The sequence below is a fragment of the Malania oleifera genome, chromosome 6 (genome assembly GCF_029873635.1).
Source record: "Malania oleifera isolate guangnan ecotype guangnan chromosome 6, ASM2987363v1, whole genome shotgun sequence".
Lineage (NCBI taxonomy): Eukaryota > Viridiplantae > Streptophyta > Magnoliopsida > Santalales > Ximeniaceae > Malania > Malania oleifera.
The window spans coordinates 30,047,114-30,059,379 of NC_080422.1; the positions used below are offsets into that span (position 1 = coordinate 30,047,114).

The window sequence follows — 12,266 nt, forward strand, 5'->3', positions numbered from 1 at the left end:
TGTTTCCTAGTGCCAGAGGGAGAATAGCGTAGAAAGCTCTTTAGGGAAGGGTGAGTGTTCATCAACTTGTAAAACTTACTGGATATTGTCAACGTGTTTAGCCTACTTGCCTCCCTCGCTATACACACAATGTTAATGGAGGAGGTGTTAATGAATTGCGTTGCTTCAATGTTTACTGCTTACTTGCTACTGCTTTCATAAGTTGCTTATTGCTTCCACTGATATTTACTTGAATGATAATGAAAGTGTTTTGTGGATGAATTATGGTAAACAATAGGTTGGCTGGTTAAACAAGAGGGGTTTAACTAGTCCTGCACAGTCCTTTCACTAAGGTGTGAAGTAGTCGACTCGTGACACTAGGGGCTGGAGAAAGGGCTAATCTTTCAGCATTAGCTTTGAGGTTTAGGGAGTTCCTGCTCCAAAACAGCCTCCTCCTGAGTTGCAGCTGCCTGTATGGGGAGGTCCTGAAAGGGGACAACCTTTGCAAAAGTCCACGTGCAAACACTCAAAAGATTCTTTGACTAGTTGAGTATTATGAAATGTTTGTCATGCTTCCATAAAAGAAATTCTCTTGGGTATGTGGAGATGTGTTGGTTCTAGTTGTCCTTTTAATCTCCTGGTAGGCAGAGTGCTGTATGTCGTGTTTGCAAATGTCCAAGTGCAAACACACAAGTCTTTGATTGGTTGAGTATTATGAAATATTTGTTATGCTTCCATAAAAGAAATTCTCTTGTAGTGGGTATGTGGAAATGTGTTGGTTTTAGTTGTCCTTTTAATCTCTGGCCAAGCAGAGTGCTGCATGTCCTGGTTATATATGTTGTTTAATATCCTCTTTGACACAAATGGTTAAAATTAATTTCTGATTTGAGTGATGACAGAACACCTGCATGGCTATAGAGGCTTTGTGTCCAAAATTTTTTAACCACATTATTCATTTGGGTTTGGTATAATTCATTTCTATTAAATGGAGAGATTGGCTCTAAACTCGTGCTTTTTAGCACTTAAGAACTATCTGATGCAGGCCAAGAACCTGTAGCATGGATATAATATGTTGATTTTCTTTAAAGGTCGACTCTAGAGAGTAAGTTCAAAGGGTTATTTGATCCTGGATCCATGACAGGTAGGCCTAAGGGGCGTTTGCCGAAGATTATGAAAACAAAATAACAAATAATTGAATTGAAAAATTTAAAACCAGAAACAGAAAGTAAAAGCTGTTTTTTGGTTAATATTTCAAAAGTTAAATTCCATAAAAAAAATTTCAAAAATTGAATTTAAAGAACTAAACACATTTTCATTTTTTTCCTTGAATCTAATAACAATTAATAAATATTTTTGGAGCAATGGAATGCAAAATAACGCAAAGTAACAAATGTAGAAATTAAGTATACTTATTTTACATAATTGTTATATTTTAAACTCACTTTTTAGTATTCCAGGAACAATCCTATATATGAAGGTTGAAAAATGATAAAAATATTTTTTGGGTATTTTTATTATTTTTCCAAAATATAGAAAATTTGGGAATATTTTATCTTAATTTTTTTAAAAATTCACCGACAATTTATTCTATTTTATTTACATAAAAAAATTCTGTGCACAGTAGTTTGATCCAACAAAAGTGAATCCTAAATATTAAAATACTATTTCTGCAAGACTGACAACAACTCAAAACCACAAAATATGGTTTTAAGTTGTTCCCGATAATTGAAAACCATGAGGCTGAAAACTAGTGGTGGTAACAAATGTGTTTTTTTTTTACCTGTTTCTTCACTCAATTGCAATGAAAAAAGAAAACAACAATAACACCAAATAAATAGGATATATTTTCTTTTGGGGTTGTTTTAAGATAAGCCGCCCTTTAGGGCCTAGTTAATTGTGGGGTTAAGGTACTTCAGTTCAAAATTCTTTATCCTTAATTCTTCCTTTTTTTTTGGGTCTTTGTTTAGGGACTACTCTATCTGTGGTGCCTTGGCAAGTAAATTGGAGAATTTGATGAGGGATTTTCTTTGGTCGAGCAAGAGTGATCAGAGGGATCATTTGGTTAGTTGTGATGTTGTATTACTTGTATATAAATCATAGGGGGTGTGGGCGGGTTTTTGGGGTCTTGGCAGTTTGACATCTGAAAAACTTTGCTTTATGGGTGGGAGTGGTTGCTAAAGTTTCTGTAGAAGCCAAATTTTCCTTTGGCATTGAGTGATCAAGAATGGGTAGGGTTTGCAATGCATGCTGGTGTGCTATACCTTGCGTTTACCTGTGCTATTCCCTAAAAGTTTCTCATTGATGCCTCATTTATTCTTTCCTTTGATCAAGTTCAAACTGGGAAGTGCCTCCATACATTTTTGAGAGGGTTTTTGGGCAAGAAGAATTTTTTGCTTCTTGTTTTTCCTGTCATAAGTCTCTGTTTCTTTACACTCCTGTCAACAGTTTTTTGTAAGTCATAGAATTTTGTTTCTACAGAATATCGTATTTTCCAGGAATCTTAGTTATAGTGAGATTTATGATTTATCTTTGATCTTAGTTCGCTTAATTCATTTTCTATAGAGGATGACTACGAACCCTTTCAATGTGTTTTCTAGTAAACATTTTTGATCACTTGGTCCATTGGCCTGCTCATACTCCAGTTTTTGGTCAATTCGATTTGGGGCTAGAGTTCTTTTTAAGGTTTAGGTATTGTGTTCTCTTTGGTTAGTGGTCCTTAATTGAGTTAAAACAGATCTGAATGCCTGTCCCAGCACTTTTCCTGGTGCTTGTCATGTGTTTTCGTAGTGCCGAGCCTCATTATCACCTCATTTTGCATTATTCTATTGTTTGAAGTACTTGGAATAAGCTATTACTCTTTTTCTTTTTTTTTATTAATGTTGAGTTTGTTTGAGGTCTTCAGAGGCTTTCCTAATGATTTGTTTAGGGCTTTCAGGAGAAAAAAGGGAATTAAACCTTTACGGTGTTTTTGCTGTCATTTGTGAGGAATTATGGATCTCCGCGGGGCTTTTTTTTTTTTTTTTTGTCTTTGCAGCTACCCTGGCAGAGGATAATCCTTTTTGCTTCTTTGTGCCTCCCCTGCCTTGCCTAAGGGGCATTATGCATAATGATTGAAATTTAAAAAGCATTGTTGTTTTATTCTGTTTTTGTTTTGTTTATTTTGAGGGATGCCACATCCTTCTTTTCTGCTCTCTTTCTTGGTTAGTAATTCTTCTTCTATTTTGAACAACTAATGCTACCCCATGCTTTACACAATATTTGGTATCATGAAAAGTCATCATGTTCATTAACCTGTTGGACTTTAAAAAATTGCAAAATTTCCAATTGCATGTTAAAGTACAACATTTAGACGGTGCAAAAGAGATTTAGTGCATTCAGGTAGGAATGCTCACACCTTCTTTTTTTCCAATCATTTAGTGCCTAAAATGCCTGGAGGATCAATCCAAATGCCAAATTCCAAAAAGGCTAATGCATCACACACCAAGGCTTAAGCATTAGTACAAAAACACACACCTTTTGCGCCTAGTTGAGGCTTATGCATTTCGGGTGAGTGATTCTCAAGTTAGGTTTGGCTAGAAAGTTTTAAACCTGTGTATAAATGAAAGGAATGTCATAATATGAGTTGATTTCTAGAACTCTTGAACGTCAACCTTTCCAAAATAATTGAGAGTTGTTCCTTAGTTCTTGAAAGTAATATATACTTTGTAATATTATAGTTATTTCTTGTCATGATTTATGTAATGAATTCAAGTTAACAATTTTTGAATGTCCAACAAGTAGTTTACAAATTATTTTTGTTGTTGTTGTTGTTGTTTTTTTTTGCATTATATTTGTGATTTTCTTAATTTGTAAAATATATGTAATTTATTTACATATTTTTATCTAAAAATAAAATTCTCAAAAGGCTTACGCCTCATCCCTTAGGGGTTAGAAAGCCTCACCTTATGCCTTAGCCTTTTAAAACATTGATATATATATAAAACTGAAAAATAAGAAGACTGATTTGAAAATCCTTTCTTCAAACCTTTCCAGCATAATTGATGGAGCATTTTAATCCATTGAACTCTCATTGATCCTTTTCCTTCTTACTTCTTCCACCATCCTACCTAATTTCCTTGCCACAGTGGTCTGTCAATACACATCCATCCCATAATTTCAAGATTTCTGTTGTAATTTTTTTATTTCTTTAGAGATTTAATATTACTTCTCTGTATTTATTTCCTTATTTACATTTAGGGTTTGAAGTTTGAACCTATATAAAGGCTTCAGTATGTACATTTTTAGGGAGCTTGCATGTTGAATATTGAAGACCTTAATTGAATTTTTCCTTCTCGTTTAATTTTTATTTTGTCTTCTTTTTTATTTTATTTTTTCTTTTCCCTTATTTTGCTTTATTTTCCCTTGCTCTCTCTTGCTAATTGGTCCTGCATCAGCTTCATTGGAAGCTTGTGTTTTGGCTTGATGTGGAACAAGCCTGTGTGACAGGTAACTCGTGGACTTAGTTTGTATGTTAATCCATTCTTAAATTAAGTGATTGTTTATTGTGTTTGTCTTAGGTACTTTTAGGTAATCATTGTTTGTTATTCTGCCTTGAACAAGCCTGTGGGACAGGCAACTCGTGGACTTAGTTTGTATGTTAATCCATTGTCAAATTATGTGATTGTTTATTGTGTTTGTGTTAGGTACTTTTAGGTAATCATTGTTTGTTATTCTGCCTTTCCAGTTAGTGGATGCTTCAACTTTGAAGAAAGAGGTTGCTGAAGGTGTTGATCTAATGGTTGTGAGGGAGCTTACTGGAGGTTAGTTTGCATGGCTCTCAACTGGATTCATGAAGATTGACTTTTTTGAAGTTCGTTAGCCCTTTAATTTTTTTTCCATGTTCTTTTAGAGATAATTATGTCCTATTTTATCTAAAAACAGGAATTTATTTTGGAAAACCAAGGGGCTTTGGGAAGAATGAAAATGGTGAGGAGATCGGTTTTAATACTGAAGTCTATGCTTCATATGAGGTAATTTTCTGAATCAACTTTCCAGTCAAAAGTCATGCCAGATTTCAGGCTGTTTATGCTCTTTCGTTTGTTGATACAAAAATCTATATCTGTTTGACTAGGAGTAATATATTGGAATTAAGATATGCACGCTTCATTTGCATGCTTATGTGTGTGGACCTGGGCATATGTGCACATTAAGTTTTCTTCTTTGTTTGTCATTTTCCAGACCATTATTTTCCAATTGTGATGTTTATATAACATTTTTACTAAAACTGGTTAAAGTTGAGACTAGGCATGATCCGTGATTTTTTAAATGAAATGCATGTTGTGTTTGTCAGTGTGGTTGACGTGAATAATTTAAACTGTGATTTTATTGTTCAACAGTGTACCTTATTTGTGGCGCTGCATATTTGTTGTAATGAAAAAAAAAAAAGGCAGCTTGGTGGACAAAGCTCCCGTGTATGTGGGGTTCGGGGGAGGGGCAGGCCACAATGAGTCTATAGTATGCAGCCTTACCTTGCATTTTTGCAAGAGGCTGTTTCCATGCCTCGAACCCGTGACCGCTAGGTCATACAGCGACAACCTTACCATTGCACCTAAGCTTCCCTTCATATTTGTTGCAATCTTGTGTGAAAAATAATGAAGGTAAGATTAATGGATAGTTGGAAATAGTTCCCTTCTTGAGTCCAATAATGTCATTAAGGGCATATTTTAGGGTATCTAAATTTACAATTAATGGTATGCTTCTTACGGCCAATAATGTAACACAAATTCTTTGTACACACAGCTAGTCCTAAGCCCAGATAAAGGAGTAGGGTTGTGTTAGATAGTTGACAGCCAACGTAAAACTTTGTCAAATCTTATTATCATGAATTCTTACCAAATTCACCAAGATCAAGGACTGGATCAATGTAAAAGGGAGAGGATTAATAAGTTAGCACAAGAAACTGAGATGAGATTAGCAACTTGGAATATAGGGACTCTTACAGGAAAAAATATGGAAATAGTGGAAATAATGTTTAGAAGAAAAATTAACTTAATATGCCTTCAAGAGACGAAATGGGTAGGAGAGAAAGCTAGAGAAATTGAAAAATCAGGATTTAAACTTTGGTACACTGGTAAAGAGAAGCATAAAAACGGGGTGGGTATTATTGTAGATAGAGACCTAAAAGATAATGTAGCAGATGTTAAAAGAATAGGGGATAGGATATTAAAATTATTATAGTTTTAGGCTTGAAGATAGTGAACGTCATTAGTGCATATGCTCCTCAAATAGGCTTAGTAGAATATCTGAAAAACATAATTTTGGGAAGATATGGATAGTATTTTGCAAGGGATATCAATGTTTGAAAAGATATTCATAGGAGCTGATATGAGTCATATTGGCAAGGATAATATAGGATATGAGAGGATACATGGAGGCCATGGATATGGAGATAAAAATGAGGTCAGTGATACAATCTTAGATTTTTCTATTTCTTACGATTTTGTTATATTAAATACTTGCTTTATAAAGAGATATGAATACTTAATAACTTTCAAGAGTGGGTATAATAAAAGTTAAATAGATATTTTCTTAAATAAGAACAGGGACCGTCTATCTTGTAAGGATTGTAACAACATAGAGCCTCAGTATTAGATATACATATAAAAAAATAAAAAAAAAGGAAGGGAAGGAGTAGCATAAATGAACACAAGAAGAATAGAGGGTGGAACTTGAAATAAGATAATATAGTTAAATTTAAAGATAAAATGTTCAAAGAGTGTGATTTCAAAGAGTGTGATTGGACAGTTGAGGATAAGGTTGATGCAAATACTGTTTGGAATAAAATGACAAATTCTATCATAAGGATGGCAAAAGAGGTTTTAGCTTGAGTCCAAAGGAAGATACTTGGGTGGTAAAGAAAGTTGGTGGTGGGGTAAAGAAAGTCCAAAAGGCCATTAAGACAAAAAGAAATTGGTATAAAATATGGCAAAATTGTAGAAATATAGAAAATCTTGAAAAATATAACGAAGCAAGAAAAAATGCAAAAAAGACTATCAATGAAGTTAAACATAGAGCTTATGATATTTGATATACTAAACTAGATACAAAAGAAGGAGAAAAAGACATTTATAGACTTGCTAGAGCTAGAGAAAGAAAATGCAAAGATTTAGGTGATGTAAAATGAATAAAGAACAAATGATAATGTCTTAATTAGAGAAGAATACATAAACGAGAGGTGGTGGAGATACTTTCACAAGTTGTTTAATGAAAACCAAAATGAAGGATTGGACTTGGAAGTTAGAACTAAGAGAAGATTAAAAATAGGAGATTTATTTGCAAAATTAGAGTCCTTGAAGTTAAGATGACATTAAAAAAGATGAAAAGTGGGAAATTTATAGGACCAGATAAAATACCAATTGAAGTCTGGAAATGTTTAGGGGATAAAGGAATTATTTGGTTAACTAATCTATACAATAATATTACAAAAACCAAGAAAATGCTAGAAGAATGGAGAAAAGTACATTACTATCTTTGTATAAAAACAGAGGCGATATTCAAACTTGTAATAACTATTGTGGAATTAAGATTATGAGTCGTATGATGAAATTATAGGAAAGGGTAATTGAACATAGAATAAGATTAGAACGAAGATTTCAGAAAATCAATTTGGTTTAATGCCCGGGCGATCACAATAGAAGCTATTTATCTTTTAAAAAGTTTAATGGAAAAGTTTAGGGAAAAGAAGGACGTACATATTGTTTTTAATTTTTATTGACATAGAGAAAGCTTATGATATAGTACCTAGGGAAGTGCTTTGGTGGGAATTAGAAAATAAGAGTTTGCAGTGGATATACAAAGGTCATTAAGGATATGTATGATAGAGTAGTGACTAGCGTTAGGATTGTAGTCGGTTATTCTGAAGAATTTTCAATCACAATAGGTGTACATCAAGGTTCTACTTTGAAGCCTTATCTTTTTACTTTTGTAATTGATGAAATTACTAGAAATATTTTAAAAAAAGATTCTTTGGTGTATGTTGTTTGTAGATGATATCGTGTTGATTGATGATAGTAGGAGCGAAGTGGAGTCTAAGCTAGAACTTTGGAGAGCCACATAAGAGTTTAAAGGGTTTAGGATAAATTAGAATAAGACAGAATATATGAAATGTAATATTAGTAATCTAAGGAGTAGCAACAGAGAGAAGATTAAACTGGACAATCAAGAGATAAATAGCACTGATAGATTTAGATATCTTGGATATATTATGCAAGGTGAAGAGGTTGGGTAAAATGGAGGAGTGCGTCAAGTGTTTTGTGTGATTGTAGAGTATCCTTAAAATTAAAAGAAAAGTTTTATATGACGGCTATAAGGCTAGCTATGCTTTATGGTTCAAAATGCTAGGCAACTAAGAAACAATATGTACAGAAAATGAAAGTTGTTGAGATGCGTATGTTAAGGTGGATGAGTGGTTTAACATTAAAAGATAAAGTAAGGAATGAACATATATGCAATAATTTAGGCATAGCACTGGTTGAAATCAACCAGTTCTATGCCTAAATTGTTATGCATATGTTTATTCCTTATTTTATCTTTTAATGTTAAACCACTCATCCATTTCAACTGGTGCTATGCCTAAATTATTGCATAAATGTTCATTCCTTATTTCATCTTTTAATGTTAAACCTCTCATCCACCTTAAAATTTGCATCTCAACAACTTTTATTTTTTGTATATGTTGTTTCGTAGTTGTCCAACATTCTAAACCATAAAGCATAGCTGGCCTTATAGTCGTTGTATAAAACTTCCCTATTAATTTTAAGGGTATTCTACAATCACACAACACACCTGATGCACTCCTCCATTTTACCCAGCCTATTTTAAATCTATGTACTGCATCTTCTTCAATTTTTCCTTCAGCTTGTATAATAGATCCAAGATATCTAAATCAATCGGTGCTATTAATCTCTTGATTATCAAGTTTAATCTTCTCTCTATGGCTATTCCTTACAATACTAAAATTACATTTCATATATTCTATCTTATTCCTACTCATCCTAAACCCTTTAGACTTTAATGTGGTTCTCCAAAGTTATAGCTTAGATTCGACTCTACTCCTACTATCATCAATCAACACGATATTATTTGCAAACAACATTCACCAAGGGATCTCATTAAGGATATTCTTAGTTAGTTCATCAATTACAAAGTAAAAAAGATAAGGACTCAAAGTTGAACCTTGATGTACACCTATTGTGATTGGAAAATCTCTAGATTCACCTCCTACAGTCCTAACGCTAGTCACTACTCTATCATACATATCCTTAATGACCTTGGTATATCTACTACAATCTCCTTTCTTTTCTATGACCCACCAAAGAACTTCCCTAGGTACTCTATAATAAGATTTCTCTAGGTCAATAAAATCCATATGCAAGTCCCTCTTATTAAACATCTTAAAAGATAAATAACTTCTATTGTTGATCTCCCAGGCATAAAATCAAATTGATTTTTTGAAATCTCTGTTTCTAATCTTATTCTATGTTCAATTACCCTTTCCCATAATTTCATCGTATGACTCATAATGTTAATTCCATGATAGTTATTACAAATTTTAATATCGCCTTTGTTTTTATACACAAGTACTAACATACTTTTCCTCCATTCTTCTAGCGTTTTGTGAATAGATCTTCTATTTTTTTCTTCTCCTCATTGGTCACTTCCAAGTTCAATCTTTCATTTTGGTTTTCATTCAACAACTTATCAAAGTATCTTTGCCACATCTTTTTTATGTCTTCTTCTTTATATCATTCTCGTCCTTCATACATTTTACATCATCTAAATCTTTGCATTTTCTTTCTCTAGCTCTAGTAAGTTTATAAATATCTTTTTCTCCCGTTGTATCTAATTTAGTATATAAAGTATCATAAGCTCTATGTTTATCTTCACTAATAGTCTTTTTTGCATTTATCTTCTTTATATTTTTCAAGATTTTATATATTTCTACAATTTTGCCATATTTTATACCGATTTCTTTTTGTCTTAACGGCTTTTTTGGACTTTTTGATCCCACCACCAACTTTATTTACTGCCTGAGCATCTTCCTTTGGTCTCACCTAAAATCTCTTTTGCTATCCTTACAATAGAATTTGCCATTCTATTCCAAATAGGATTTGCATCTTGATCTACCTTATCCTCTACAGTCCAACCACACTCTTTGATAATTTTATCTTTGAATTTTATTATATTATCCGCCTTCAAGTTCCACCATCCAATCCTCTTGTGTTGATTTTTGTTACTCATTCTCATCCATTTTTTAATATGTATATCTAATACTAAGACTTTATGTTGTGTAGCCAAATTTTCACCTGGAATAACTTTACAATGCTTACAAGATAGATGATCCCTATTCTTAGTTAAGAAGAAATCTATTTGACTTTTATTATACCCACTCTCGAAGGTTATTAAGTGTTCTCTTTTTATAAAGCAAATATTCAATATAACCAAATCGTAAGACATGGCAAAAATCTAAGATTGTATCACCGACCTCATTTTTATCTTCATATCCATGACCTCCATGTATCCTCTCATATCCTATATTATCCTTTCCAATGTGACCATTCAAATTAGCTCCTATGAATGTCTATTCAGATATAGGTATCCCTTGTAAAATACTATCCATATCTTCCCAAAATTATCTTTTAAGATTTTCTACTAATCGTATTTGGGGAGCATATGCACTAATGACGTTCACTATCTCCAAGCCTAAAGCTATCTTGATTTTAATGATCTTATCCCTATTCTTTTAACATCTACTACGTTATCTTTTAGGTCTTTGTATACAATAATACCTACTCCGTTTTTATGTTTCTCTATACCTGTGTACCAAATTTTAAATCATGAATTTTCAATTTCTCTAGCTTTCTCTCCTACCCATTTCGTTTCTTGAAGGCAGATTAAGTTAATTTTCCTCCTAAACATTGTTTTCACTTGTAAGAGTTCCTAAATTCCAAGTTGCTAATCTAATCTTAGCTTTTTGTGCTAACTTATTTATCCTCTCCCTTTTATATTCACTCGGTCTATTCCCTTGACCTAGGTGAACTTAGTAAAAATTCATGATAATAAAATCTGACAAAGTTTTACACTAGCTGTTAGCTACATAATAACCCTACTCCTTTATCTAGGCTTGGGACCGGCTGTGTGTACAGAGAATTTGTGTTACACAAGCAAAGTACACGTTTGCGGGTTTTTTTTTTTTTTCCACATAAACAATTTTCTAAATCACACCCTACAAGTAGTAGAAACCCCACACAATTTTTAATACAAATTCATTAAAAAATTTTAAAGCATACAATTTTTTAGTGTGAATCAAGCTAGAGTACAATTAAAAAACCATGCAATAGTACCTTTTTGAAAAATTTTGTAGATTCCAAAGCTTGCAAATGAAAAACACAAAAACACAAAAATGCATATGTAAGCCTACAAATCATAAACACAAAATCTCCACTACTAACCAGCTATTAGAAATTTTTTTAATAATAGTAATAAGAAAAAGATAACAATAGAGGAGAAGATCTCACCTGTGACTGAAACTAAAAAGAAAATGACAACTGCTTGAAAAATATTATAGTATGTACCCTTTGCCTAGGAAATTTGATACTGCTAACGAAAATCAATTGTAGAATATTTAAGCAATGTGGATTGCAAGAATTCTTCAATCTAAATTCAAGATTCAAAATCCATGAATATTAAAGAAACAAGGTTTCACAACCCATGAAATCTTTATTGCTTCTTCATGACTTTAGGGCTGAAGAAACAAGAATCCTTGAATTTGTTTGGGTCTTCGGGAGAAAAGAAAGGAAAAGATAGGAAAGAAAGGAAGTTCCTGATGTAGGATAGATATTAGAATTTATGTATATTGATAGACTTGAGAGAATTAGAAGGAGAAAAAGAAGAAGATAAGAAGAAAGAAGAAGAAGAGAAGCCGCAGCAGCAGTAAGGAGGCAGAGCAGAAAAAGAAGAATAGATAAGGGAAAGAACATAACATAACAGAATAGAACAGAGGTGAATCAAAATATTAAATCCTATCTCATTATTATTTATGTAATGTTTATTTAAATTTTTAATGGTAATAGTTACCCTCCACATCAACTTAAACATCATCATTATTAAACTCCCATTGTAAGACACACATGCATGATATATAATATCATCGGTTCAACCATGGTTCAACCCGCTACACTATCCCCAATGTCCAATCACCATCTTTGATCATTTTATCGTTTCATTTTATTATATTAGGTTCCACCACC

General features: G+C 32.8%; 1 protein-coding gene across 1 annotated transcript in view; it reads left to right on the forward strand.

The window, feature by feature from the left end:
* The window catches only part of LOC131157364 (3-isopropylmalate dehydrogenase 2, chloroplastic-like), a 47,568-nt gene that overhangs the window by 10,277 nt on the left and 25,025 nt on the right, over nucleotides 1-12,266 (forward strand). The window contains exons 4-5 of the mRNA XM_058111447.1: nucleotides 4,703-4,778; nucleotides 4,900-4,988. Of these exons, the coding sequence (XP_057967430.1) occupies nucleotides 4,703-4,778; nucleotides 4,900-4,988 (165 nt within the window). The remainder of the gene's footprint in view (nucleotides 1-4,702; nucleotides 4,779-4,899; nucleotides 4,989-12,266) is intronic.